This window comes from Saccostrea echinata, unplaced genomic scaffold (assembly GCF_033153115.1).
Source record: "Saccostrea echinata isolate AGI-Se365-2 ecotype Australia unplaced genomic scaffold, CSIRO_AGI_Sech_v1 ptg000009l, whole genome shotgun sequence".
NCBI lineage: Eukaryota > Metazoa > Mollusca > Bivalvia > Ostreida > Ostreidae > Saccostrea > Saccostrea echinata.
Genome location: NW_026889758.1, coordinates 5,753,805 through 5,768,093, shown reverse-complemented (window position 1 = coordinate 5,768,093; position 14,289 = coordinate 5,753,805). Strand labels below are relative to the sequence as shown.

Genomic DNA, 14,289 nt, shown 5'->3' with positions numbered 1-14,289 from the left:
TAAACTGTTAAAAGGCAGTTCAGGCGGAGAAATGCATCGATTTGATGGATTATTATACCAGCATCACATCCGAGGTTTGTATTGAGCGTAGCGGAGTCAAACGAGGATTGTTGATTGAGAAGATGCAGTTACTACAAACATAGACCTGAAGCTTTAGGTCTATGCTACAAATGAGTAGGTCACACTGGAATATTTCATACCATGTGCTCGTTGGTTCTACCAATCTTTTAAACGATTGTATTTTCACCTCAAAATTTAAAACAAGAGATGTTTGTGAAACGCTTACCCCCCCCCCCCCCCCCCCAATAATTGTAATTTTTTTCTAAGTCCAAGGGACATAACTCTGTCAAAAATTGCTTGATCGTATCCAAAACAGAACTTGACCACGATATTTTTATGATAAATCTGTACACCAAATTTCATTTCAGTATGTGCAATCTCTGCGAAGAAATTGAACGGAAACTGTTGATGGACCGACAGACAGACAGACCGACCGACAGACAGCAGCAAAGCAATATGCCCTCCCTTCTTCGAAAGGGGGGAGGAGGGGCATAATAAAGTGAACTACAGAATACGTTTAAAAGCACAGTGTACCACTGTGTCCATCTATTATAATCATAAATCGATTCAGCAAAATAAACCAACGGTCTATGTTTTACTGTTTTATAATGGTTTACTGTGCTGGCTAACCTTAATTTTGCACTATGGCTATGCTGTTATGTTTATGATAAGTTATATTCATGGAAGGCGGAACCTTTAACACCGTGATGTTGCGATGTATATTTTTATGAGTCATAAATGATTCATAATTTTAATGGAATAATCAAAATTGTAAAATAATGAAACTTGTAATTTTCTGAAAGTTTTTCTGAAAGTTTATACATTTATGTGTAGTAAAAAAATTCCAAATCCTATCGGAATATTTTTTTATGAGATACGCTGTACTGTCCCTTTATTACATTACCATGTGGTATCGAGGATTTGACTATTAATACTGCAACAAAAAATGGGGTAAGTGCAACCGCCCTCTCATTGAGCAGAACGCCCCTCTCCCCGATACAACGTGCCTGAAGTGCGTTGGTGATTTAGACTTGAGGTATTTCCACCCTCACAAATTTATGGGTTCAAAGTAGAAAAACTGCATTTATTTTCACTGAATATAGATTAAATTAATTAATAAGAGCAAAAAAAAAGTATAGGTTGCCATATTTTTTTAATATGTAAGACATATATAAACAGAAGTATATGTCAGCATAAAAAAAATGTACATTTTTAGCAAACAGTATTATAAAAATTGTGTAAAAACTAGTTCAAATACATAATTCTGATGCTGAACGTTCCAAAATAATCGTTTACTAGTATTTACAAATATAGTTGAACTGTGAATATCAGGGAAACTATTTTACATTAAAAGTACAATTAAAAAAAAATGCCTGAATGAAAATACATCAGAAGGAGTTATTACCCTTATCAACATTCTTTAAAGATTGAATAATTGACAGCTGCTTTTTCAATAAAAAGGAACTCGTAGATTTACTTACCTTGTCATTGGTCATTTGCAAAATTACTTTGTTAAAAAACAATCTGATTGTACACACAAGTACTCTGAAGTTGACATTAAAAAGATGCTCGAGTTTCTGATTGACAAAATCTATGTGGTTTTTGGAGACCAAGTCTTCCAACAATCTATTGGAATTCCCATGGGTACCAAGTGCGCCCTGTTATTAGCAGACCTATTTTTGTATTCATATGAAGCAGAATTTGTTCAAAATCTTTTACGTGAAAAGAAGAAAACACTTGCTGTGGCCTTCAACTCGACATTTAGATATATCGACGACGTATTGTCAATTAACAATGGTTATTTCCATTCTTATGTCGAAACGATATATCCTGGTGAGCTTGAGATAAAAGATACCACAGAGTCTGACACATCTGTTTCATATTTGGATATTTTATTAGAAAAAGACGTTAATGGTAATCTAACAAGAAAGCTTTATGATAAACGTAATGACTTTAACTTTTCAATTGTCAACTTCCCTTACTTATGCAGCAATATACCTTCATCACCTGCATACGGGGTATATATCTCTCAGTTGATTCGATACGCAAGAGCATGCTCTTCGTATGAACAATTTCTAAAACGAGGTAAATTATTGACAAACAAGTTGATGAAACAAGAATATCAGCAATCTCGTTTAAAGTCATCATTTCGTAAGTTCTGTGGTCGATACAATGACCCTGTAAGCAAATACAATCATTAAGTCAAATGCTGACTGACTTTTTTCATACTAATTGTTAGCATATTATTTACACACTGAATTGTCGACGGATTTTTCCGTTATTTCCCGATCATGACAAGGAGCACACGGCGGATGTGACCGGTCGGCAGGGGATGCTCACTCCTCTATGGCACCTGATCCCACCTCTTAGAGGTCCGTGTTTGCTCTGCTTCTATTTAGTAATGTTTGATGGATTTTTGAGCTCGAGTACTGTTCGTTATCTCCACATATTTCATTGATTAAATAAAGAAAACATTCAATTTTTTAATTCTTTTACTATAACCGATATTTTTCATTACGCATATTGAAAAGCATTTTTCAAAAAGATATATTTCTAATGTGTATGAATTCAAATTAATAACTTTTTTTCTTCCAAAAACCTAATATGGCATCACAGGAGGGTGGAAATATCTTTACAAACCAAGACACGATTTTCATTCTTAACTAAATATGGTATTCTAGAGGAAACTTGACATTTACAAGAACAGGCCACCTTGTGATGATGATTATTATAGGAGAAATTAAAAAAAAATGATTATCTGATGACACGTATGTATACAGTATAAATATCAAAAATATTTTTCACAAAGATCTCGTTATTACGAGAATAGATTTCGTATCTACGAGATTACGTGATGGGGGGGGGGGGGGCTTGACCACAAAAGACCTGTGTCTGGAAAGGACAAACAGTAATAGTTTATGTTAGAAAATCCCGCGTACCAAATAATCTTTGAAATTTGACAAATTTTAATGATGCGTCTGAATGCCCCCCCTCCCCCCCCCCTTTTGGAATAATTTGGATCACATGGTCTGGGTGAAAAAATGTCCAAGTGACGAAATGTGTGTAAGATCAATCATTAGTTTCGAACTTATTGCATCACGGTTTTAAAAATGAAGAATAATCACAGTTTTTAAGTAAAAGTTATTATTAATGATATGTGAAATATTTTTCATGATTTACTCTTTCATTTATTTACATGTTTGTGCGAAAAGAAAAAAAATCACCTGGATATACGAAACTAATTACTAAATATTTTGACATCAACGGACGAAATCATCATTCGAACAGATACACATCACACGAAGAAAAAGAACTTTCCTGATATGAAAACAAAGCCCAGAAATCTTTAAATATGTTTAGTAAGAATTCCTTTATTTTTTTATACCGTTTGAGTGAAAAGTATCTTGTAGGGTGCCACGGATCAAGGGAGAATTGTGCATGTAAACAGTGATGAACTTTCGATATTTGCAGGTTGTAAATAAGCTGGTCATCGACAAATCGTTCTATTCAAACTATTATCGCGTATATCATTGGACAAAGGGATATGTGATTATATCCTGTAGTGTCATTTTAATTACAACATGAGTTTTTATGATCTTAGAAGTGTATAATTTAATTCACATGTTCGCACAAGAAAGGAAATTGCGTATCCCTGTAAACAGGTCCAGTACAATCTCTTGATTTAGCTATAGGGTGAATTCACCATGCATCGGACACCCTTGCACTTCAACAAGTTCTAGCGATATCGCTACTGACCGAATATTATCAAAATGGAACTTAACATGTAGTATGTGCGTTAAAATATAAATTTTTGACACAATCGTGTTATCTTTATTAAGAAAATATCATTAAAACCCGATTTTTTCGAAATAAGTCAGAATTCACCATGGATCAGACAATATTCACCATGCATCGGACATAAGATATTTAAATTAGAAAAATATCACATCTTGATCTCGGTGCTTTAAAACTAGTGATATCGAAACATTTTTATCTTTTATTAAAAAATTAAACTTCTAGTTAAATTTGAATGACTATTTCGATCCACAAATGTGAAGAAATATTAGGTGCATCACATTGCCTTAGAAAGGCTTTACAATGCAAGTAATATGGCAACTTGCACCTTTGTCTCGTGGGATATCATCATCTAGTTTAAAGAAATGAATTGGGTCTACTTTTAGTCATCATATATCGATATCTTGTTGTCATGAAGTTCTTTTGGATTTTGTGCAGGCAGTAGAGAAAACGATAAGCCGTAGAATAAACAAAACAAATTAAATTTATTAAATAAAAAAAAAAATAGAAAATTTCAAAACAAACACACTGTCGCGCACACTCTCTCACAAAGAAACAAATTATAACTTTAAATTGCAAACCAAATAATATTGACAATGAAATAAAGATTTAACTTTAAACACAATCAATTGTCAATAAAACAGATATTGGTTTCAAAACATAAACTCTAACTTTAACTGGAAACAATCAAATAATAAAGTTCAACACTGTATTAAGTTTCCGCAGAAAAAAATTCACTTTTAATTAAACAATAACAGTAAATATAAATTCAGTTAAATGTCAAAATGTAATTCTTATCAACGTTTTATTTCTTTAGACTGAATTGGAAGTTTGGCTTTTTGCTGTTCAATACCGTATAAAAACTGTTACATTAAACTTCACACCACTGAGCCTCCATACAACGAACACTCCGCCCATTTGATTCCAGCCCTGGACTCACAGGTCTCCCACTGGACAACTTGAGAATTTACTCGTCATTATACTGCCGTGAACCATCACCAATGCTCTATATGCACTGTCCATGTACACCACGCCCTGTGTCACCAACTTGTTTTGGCCCCCGTCTCGACACACGACCCAAACTCCCTCGTGAGGTCCTAAACCTACTTCAGTCCCAGGTTTATAATCATAACCCCTCCGCACTGAAACAATAATTACCTTATCTAAAACCTATACCCTACTCACTTAAACTACAAATAGTAATAACAAACAATACACCCATAAAGTTAGAACAAAACCCACAAATATATACACAAAAGAAAATTATAGCTTACCGGCTGGAGAAATAAATGCCCATGTAGTAAAATTACCGACTCCTTGGCTACCCGTTTACCAGACTAACTTCTGGAATTCGCCATGGAATATCGACTACAGGACAAAATCAAAACGTGGCCGCACACTTGACAAACAGCCACGGCTCTCTCTGACCAAACCGGTTACACTAAAAATAGCCTATTTACGAACACTCTCAACTACGGAACCAAAATAGGGATATAATTACAACTATTTACACATAAAACAACAAAACTGATAAGCAACATAATTCAACTTCATCACACTTGTATTTTCACTTAAAATTTAGAGTTTTTATTTTCTATTTCTTTAAAAAAACAGCTGTCATTTGGATTTTATATGAAAATGGGAGTGATTACCCATGCATCGGAAAGTGTCCGATGCATGGTTAATTTGTGTCCGATGTATGGTGAAATAAACATATTAGAAAAAAACAACTCTAAAAATTATTATACAAACATTGAAGTAACATTTTTGAAAAATTTCTGTAAAATTATCAATCATTGACAAATTTTACCTAGGTCCGACTCGTTCCGTTGAAGTCTATTTAAAAGAGCGACAACTCTAAAAATTGCAAAATCGTAAAATTCTGGTTACTCCCCTTTGATGATGCAAAATATGACGTAATTTCAAGGCCATTCTTGTGGTATTTTTATCACAACGTGGAAATAAAAATCAGCATCATTAAAAAGTTAAAATCTTCACCTTAAAGACAGAAACAAGTAAAAACACGGGGAGACTCAGGTTCAATGAAAGTTTATTGCTTAAAGTTGTCCGAAGCAAGGTATGTGTCTGATGTATGGTTAACTCACCCTATAGCTTGAAATAGCTATATAGTTTTATTAAGCTATGCAAAATAGCTTGATTTAGCTATTTATATGCAGTTTTTCACAAAAATGTTTTTTGTAAGAAACAAAAAGTCGCAAGTATTTGATTATTCATATATGTACTGTGGGCTATCAAAACAACAACCAAAACCAAATATAGTTATAACATTGCAGCTTTTGAATACTTTTAAGCATAAGATGAATTTCCATTGTTTGAGTAACTGTAAACTACATGTACCTTGTTTGTGTTCAGGCATGGATAAGTATGATTGCTTCTCATTGTACTGAATTATTACCAATCAATTATCTTGTTGACCATAGTTGGCCTTCTTTATAATTTCATTGAAGAAGTAACCGTGTGGTCACAAACCAATTGCCCCAAAACTTTTAGAACTTTGAGTACAAAGTCTCTCAAGGAGACGCAATCTGATGAGTGATTTTTACATGCATTATTTTCAGAAGAGTGCAAGGTTGAATATTATTTCCGCACCAAGGTGCGACTTTTTGTACATGTTGAAAAAATAACACATTTAAGAAAAAAAAAGTGTGATAAAATAGCTAAATCAAGCTATTCTGAATAGCTTAGTAAAGCTATATACATGTAGGTAAATCAAGCTATATAGCTAAATCAAGAGATTGTACTGGACCTGGTAAACATGTGATACTCATTCAGCAACTTCTTAAAGGTAGGGAATAAGCACCTCCTTCAAATTTACCTGCTCTAGGGACACCCGTCAATAAAACCAATTAAGGTCTAGGATTGGGTGCCAGAAATTGATTGATATTTAGTTCCTAGTCTGTGTGTATACCTTGTATATCTCTAGGAACCTTGTCTGGGGCTTGTGTCGATCATCAACTTTTGATGATTAACATACATATACCATAGTAGATCTTCATATCTCCCTCACTATTATGCAATAAATATATGTTTACTCATAACTTCATAATCTTTCAATTATATGCACAAAATACATTAATACATGTACTCGATAAGTTGATCATAATTTTTCATTGTTAAACATGGTGAGACAATCCAGTGTTATGTGTAAGGAAACTGAGTAAACCTTCATATTATTCATCATACACATGTACATCACTTAGTGACTTACAATGTAACTTTTTAGGTCACCTGAGTCACTCAGGTGACCTATTGCTATCTGTTTTTGTCCGTCGTCGTGCGGGTGTGCGTCGTGCGTAAACTTTTCACATTTTCGACTTCTTCTCAAGAACCACTGGGCCAATTTTCACCAAACTTGCCACAAACTGTCCTTGGGTAAAGATGATTCAAGTTTGTGGAAATGAAGGGCCACGCCTTCTTCCAAGGGGAGATAATTAAGAATTAGTGAAAAATTAATTGTATCTTTTAAAAATCTTCTTCTCAAGAACCACTGGACCAGATAAGATGAAATTTGTATGGAAACATCCTCAGGTAGTGTAGACTCTAGTTTGTTCAAATCATAACCCCTGGGGATAGGGTGGGGCCACAATGGAGGATCAAAGTTTTACATAGAAATATATAGGAAAAATCTTTTAATAAAAATCTTCTCAAGAACAGCAAAGCCTTGATGAGTCATATTTATATGGAAGCATCCTCAGGTAGTGTAGATTCAAGTTTGTTCAAATGATGACCCGGGGGTAGGGCAGGGCCACAATGGAGGATCAAAGTTTTACATAGAAATATATAGGAAAAATCTTCTTCTCAAGAACAGCAAAGCCATGATGAGTCATATTGATATGGAAGCATCCTCACGTAGTGTAGATTCAAGTTTGTTAAAATGATGACCCCGGGGGTAGGGTTGGGCCACAATGGGGGATCGAAAATTTTACATAGGAACATATAGGAAAATATCTTCTTCTCAAGAACTGAAAATCATGTTTATTCATTTTGATATGAAAGCATCCTCAGGTAGTGTAAATTTAGTTTTGTTCAAATGATGACCCTGTGGGGTAGGGTGGGGCCCAATGGGGGGGGGTGGAAAGTTTTACATAAGAATATATAGAAAAAATATTTCTCAAGAACAGAAAAGCTATGTTTAGTCATATTGATATGGAAGCATCCTCAGGTAGTGTAGATTCAAGTTTGTTCAAATGATGACCCGTGGGATAGGGAGGAGCCACAATGGGGGATCAAATTTTTACAAAGGAATATATGGGAAAATTTTCTTTTAAATCGTCTCAAGTACAACAAAGCTATTTGTTATATTGACATGGAAGCATCATCAGGTAGTTGAAAATTCAAGCCCCCTCCCTCCCCCCCCCCCCCAAGCTAATCTTTTCAATACTGAACTGATTTGTGCTTTTGCCTAGCATTTGTGCTCAGGTGAGTGATGTGGCCCATGGGCCTCTTGTTTGTTACTGCTTTTGCAAAAGTGCTTGGACATTAAATCTCATTCATTTGTCCATCAAACTGTCACAAAAATTTTAACCTTGGTCAAACTCTTTATTGAGAGAAGATAGGGCATTCATATTTCACATGCATTGTCTACCTGATCAATACATAGGGCTCATGGCAAGTGTGACTGGTCAACAGGGGATGCTTACTCCTCCTGGGCACCTAAGCCCATCTCTGGAATTTCCAGAGTTCCATTTTTTATGCCCTGTTCACAATGCATAGGTGATTTATCAATGGATGCATATATTTAGTACCAGAACATGCATTTTGTCTGAGACTGTCATTTCTGTCTGAGGTGAGCTTCATAATCTGGAACACAAAAATGAATTGAGTAATATATAAAGTTCTAGGGCTGAAACTATACGCACCACGATACTTGTGTCACAATTCAATTTCTTCAATTCAGTACATTTTAAAACAGAAACAAATCGTAAGGTTAAAGAAAACATGTATTCAGATTTCAAAAGACAAGTAAAAGGTGGTGATACAATAAAGAGCACTACTTGTGCTTCTGTAGATTAAAAGAACACTTTGTTCGTGTCAATACTAGCAGTGGCAGCCTGCTCTGAAACTTTTTCCGTCGCAATTTTCTCCCTCGTGTGTGTCAAACTATTAAAACGAAGTTGAACCCGATCTATTTCAAGGAGTAACCAAACCTGATTATGAAAAACGTACCGAACCAAAAATCGAGATAGTGAATTGAACATTGAACCGAGCAGTAATATTGAACAGTATCGATATTTCGGTGAATCGTTTCAGTCCTATAAAGTTCTGTGATGCAGGTAAATAGTAATTGTAAATTTAACTGGCATGGATGAATCACAAAGATTTAAAATTATGCACTTTTCCCACTTGTTGAACTCGATAATAACAATTTGCATACATGTATATCGGTATATTTCTTATCATCTGTAACAGTGTTATATACATGAAGAAAGGGTTATTGGGAAGGAGGAGGGGGTATAAATAACTATTTCTGCTCTTATGAAATAGTACTTTATTCTTCGAATTATTTATCTCTGAAATATAAGTAATAAAAGTACTGATAATTAAGATGTTTTCTTAATTTAGGCAAACCTAGAAGCTGCACGTTCAGATCTCCCTGTATGAGCAGTACCAGTAGGGAGGAGAAGACGCTGGATGTGGAGGTGTTTCGTCATATTCAGAACAGACAATATGGCGGGAAACACCTTTATCTTAACCAAGAGAAGCTGATGTTGCCTTTTGTCTCTCAGCATGTACCACCATTACTGGCAGAAAAGGAATATGAAATGGGGAAAATTAATAAGATCTTTGCCTCTCATTGGCTTGATGATAGACAAGTTGCCATTGGAACTAAGTGCAACAAAGTATACATGATGAACTTTGAATAACTATATTTTAACAAAAAATGTTTTATAATCTGCTTGTATGCAATTGCATGTAATTTACTTTTATGTGTAAATCAGTTAATTGTCTTTATGCTTCATTAGTGATAGAATTTACTTTATATATATTTGATATTGTAAAGTACTTATGATAAAATTATGTATTTCAGCTGATCATAATGGACACCAAAACTGGTAAGCAGTTTAATATTCCATCATTGAAAAGCAGTAAAAACAGTATTCCTGCTGAATGCCCATGTGGAATCCACAGTATTGCCTTAAATCCTTCCCAGACCCTGTGTGCCACAGGGGCAGAGAATACAAATGACCTTGCTGTGTACCAGCTACCGACCTTTGACCCTGTCATGGTGGGAGAGGTGGGTGTTTCTTTACCAAATCATTTTAGAGCTTAGCAATGTCAGCTGTCACTCTGCGTTCTTTGCTTAGATTTTATTTATGATTTTTTGTGATCTTATTGTTAACATTTAGATTCAGTTTAATGCCTCTAATATTTAGCTTAGATTGTAATGAGATATTGAAATTGTGTTAAAAATCATGTGCTTAGTTTGTAACCTTTAACAGAATTGATTGTAGTGTACTGACCTAAAGGTATGTCATGATCTGAATTCAAGTATCTGTCATAGAAGTAAGGTCAAGAAAATATTTTTAGTACTCTGTCAAAAAGAGCTTTTTATTTCAAATCCTTCAATGAATGTACTGACACTTATTGATAATAGTACATGTGTAGTATTTTTTTTATTCATGACCTAAAGATCAACAAAATCTTTATTCAACGTCACATCATCAAGATTGCTAGTTCTCAAGAGATGTAAATTGAATGAGTAGTGTTGAGGAAGGTAGATTAATATATTTTTTAATTGAAATGGGAGAGGAGGAGGGGGGATTATCATTGTATTTAAAGAATTGTTGAAGAAGCATATTGATACTAATAGGAAATAATACAAAACACTGATGCAAAATAATTAGAAAATAATAGATGACATAAATGTTATATTTCTTTCTTCTTCAGAATGGTCACTGTGACTGGATATTTGATATCACATGGATTGATGATGAATATTTAGTAACAGGTTTTTTCTTTACTAATTTTTTATTATCTCTATACCATGTTTACATTGAACAAATCATTCAGGCATGGTTTGATGCTGAAGACATAAAACTTTTTAACTTTATCTTAGGGGTCAAAAGAATTAAGAAATTTTAAATGGTTGCTAAATATAGAGGACAGGCAAAATTTATCATTGGAACAAATGTTTCCTTTTTTTTTATATTATGGACATAATTAGAAATGCATGTACTATCTTGTGTTATAACAGGGTCTAGGGATAGCAAGCTGGCCTTGTGGAGGGTAGAGACAGCTGACACCGATTCTGATGATAATGAACCATCAAGCAGTACTGGTATACATATGCCAGATTATGCCATCACTAAACCAGTGATATCCAGGTTATGTGAAAAGGCTCAGAAAGTTAGAGCCCTAGCCTATCACGACGAGAGAAAGGCAAGAGCTTACAATTTTTATAACTGGTATTTTCTTAAAACAACACAACAACAGTATTTTTCTGACATCATGGAATCTTCTGTTATAGGAACTTGCTGTTTTATCACTAAATGGATGCTTTCATTTGTGGGATGTGGAAAATTTTAATGCTGTAAGTACTGCAAATAATATAGAAATCAGATCTGAAGTCTTTATGTACATGTCTGCTTTATTTATCTGTGCCAAAGCAATATCTGGAATTTAAAATTTTTGATATGTTAATTTTAAACTTTCAGAGAATTCACCGATGTCTGATACACTCACGTGAGAATGTGTGTATGGCGGTGTCTAAGAAATATTGTAGTTATGCCGTAGGATCACAGTCCCATATTGATATACTAGACCCTCGATGTCCCAACACACAGACATCAATCTTGTCCAAGTATCGAGGCAGTGGTACGTTTGTCATCATTTCTATAAACTAACAATGCTTATGTCTCTTTTTCACGTTATATCTTTTAATGATTGAGAACTGAATTATAATAGTGCTCTCAAAAGTTGAACCAAAGTATGAATATCTAAAATGTAAGTTAACTTTCAGAACAAAATATAAGAACACTGTTCATGTATGAATCAATGCATTTTATTCATGTTGGAAAAGGAGTGTGGATATGTGTTTGTATCAGAACTTGGATACATGTACATTTATGAAACAATTTTGTCCATTTTCTCTCATTTTTGCTAGCTAAGTGCTATTGAGCTTGCCCTTGGTCTATCATGCATTTTAAGTCAGTTTTATTTTTAGCTCAAATATTTACTGATGATGTCCTCAATCTTTTTTACAGGTGTACAGTCCCTGAGTTTTACTGATGATGTCTTCAATCTTTTTTACAGGTGTACAGTCCCTGAGTTTTACTGATGATGTCCTCAATCTTTTTTACAGGTGTACAGTCCCTGAGTTTTACTGATGATGTCCTCAAATTTTTTACAGGTGTAATGCCCCCAAGTTTTACTGATGATGTCCTCAAATTTTTTACAGGTGTATGGTCCCTGAGTTTTACTGATGATGTCCACAATTGTTTTTACAGGTGTATGGTCCCTGAGTTTTACTGATGATGTCCACAATTGTTTTTACAGGTGTACGTTCCCTGAGTTTTACTGATGATGTCCTCAATTTTTTACAGGTGTAATGCCCCTGAGTTTTACTGATGATGTCCTCAAATTTTTTACAGGTGTACGGTCCCTGAGTTTTACTGACGATGTCCACAAATTTTTTACAGGTGTACGTTCCCTGAGTTTTACTGATGATGTCCTGACAATTGGAACTGGAGTGGGGGTGGTCCTATTCTTTGATGTCAGGGCTGGGCGGTACCTGGAGAGTGATTGTGGACATGCATGTTCTCTAATGGCAGGAAGTGGCTGGCTGGTAAGCCCTCATACAATTATCACACTTCTCATTAAATCTTCCCATGCTGCAATTCTGAATATTTGAAAACCCCATTCTCAAGAGACATCAAGAAAACAATACCGGGTAATTTGTTATCAGTACTTGTAACAGTAGCCATGACTTTGCTTCATGACCTTCCATCTGAGGTCTTTATCAGATAAACCTGTGATCCACATGTAAACTAATTAATTATATGAAAGTTGTAAGGTAGGATGTTATATTGGCATGTATCATCCATGGCTAATGGTACATGTATCTAACCAAGTCTTCTTAACAATTTGGGATTTGGTTATATAACAGACTTGAATCTACACTATACATGTACAAAAAGTTTTTATGTATATTTCATCTTTTCTGGAGCAATTATTATTAATTAAAAAGGAATGACACCATCCTATTTTTCACTTTTTCCTGGCTATCTCTCTTTGTAATTGGACATGGCAATTTATTCAAGCATTTTAATTTCATAATCTGAAGATGCATTTTGTTTGCTTGTATTGCTGGATAGTTTGTGAGAAATCAAGATCAGAAACCAAAGAGTGAAAAGCTCACCTAAAACTGTTATAAATGAATGTGGTAATTTATCAATGCATTGTTTGAAGAATTGCAGATTTCTAAGACAATGCATACAAAGTTCTTATCTGTAGTACAGATTTATTATTCATTGTGATATACAGGAAAATGTTTAAATAAAATAAAGTTACTGACTGTTTCTATTAACATCTTTTCACAGCGTCATGATGAAACTTACCGGGACTTTTTTTGGGAGGCGGAATATCCAAGTGCTATTTATACTCATCGTTACAACAGTACTGGAACTCATTTATTCACGGCTGGAGGTCCACTCCCAGCTGGTCTGTGGGGAAATTATGCTGGACTCTGGCAGTAGAATAAACATAGTTGAAGACCAACATTTAATATCCCATTTATTATATGATCTGTTAGGATTCTTACCTTAATTTTTTTTCTGTATTAGAGATTTTAAGGGAATCCAGATTTAATTAAACCTAGTTTCTTATTAGATAAAAATCTGATAATGTGATGTAAAGGCTTTTGTTGTGTGCTTGAGTGTTGGATGTATGCTGCAGATATAAGAATGAAATAACTGTTAACAATATTGTCATCAGTTTCATGGTGAAATGATGTACTGTATGTTTTATTATTACATGTACCATGTTATGAAGTTAAACAATAATAAAATTAACTAATTACCGTTGTATGTATTGTGATGTCTAAACTGAAATATAAACTTTGTACACTGTGACTTGACAGAGTACAACTTAGTTTGTACAAAATGAACATGCATGTATATTCATATGTACAGGAAAGGTGGTTGTGTTCTTACAGTGAAATACATTGAACAGATACTGTAAATCACTTATTTTTATGGGGTAGGTTTCTTGGTTTGAAGAAAAAAAAAGATGTACATGTATATGTGAGATTTGATTTGGTGGATAAAGAAGTGTTAAAAAACAAACAAACAAACAAACAAAAAAAACTTACCACACTTATATACATACACTAGGTGTGGTACATTTTTAGCTCACCTGAGCCAAAGGCTCAAGTTGTCCAACATCCGTCTATGTCTGTCTGTTAACTTTCACATT

At 34.3% G+C, this 14,289-nt stretch overlaps 1 protein-coding gene across 2 annotated transcripts; it reads left to right on the top strand.

Moving 5' to 3' along the window:
• The first annotated feature begins 3,332 nt into the window (after positions 1–3,332).
• On the top strand, positions 3,333–13,895 carry LOC133183205 (DDB1- and CUL4-associated factor 12-like). 2 transcript variants are annotated; one of them, XM_061318153.1, is made up of 9 exons: positions 3,333–3,419; positions 9,439–9,716; positions 9,905–10,111; positions 10,765–10,825; positions 11,072–11,256; positions 11,345–11,407; positions 11,532–11,691; positions 12,516–12,661; positions 13,416–13,895. In XM_061318153.1, exons 1-9 carry the CDS (start codon positions 3,413–3,415, stop codon positions 13,569–13,571), a joined length of 1,263 nt encoding a protein of 420 aa, XP_061174137.1. In that variant the 5' UTR covers positions 3,333–3,412; the 3' UTR covers positions 13,572–13,895. The 2 variants fall into 2 exon arrangements, with proteins under 2 accessions (XP_061174137.1, XP_061174136.1); XM_061318152.1 differs by having other exon boundaries at positions 12,468–12,661.
• Positions 13,896–14,289: the final 394 nt, after the last annotated feature.

What these genes read in the sequence shown, in the direction of transcription:
- LOC133183205 (XM_061318152.1), top strand. An exon ending in TTGGAACTAAGTGCAACAAA is followed by an intron (nt 9,717 to 9,904) that starts GTATACATGATG and finishes TATGTATTTCAG; the next exon opens with CTGATCATAATGGACACCAA. An exon ending in TGATGAATATTTAGTAACAG is followed by an intron (nt 10,826 to 11,071) that starts GTTTTTTCTTTA and finishes GTGTTATAACAG; the next exon opens with GGTCTAGGGATAGCAAGCTG.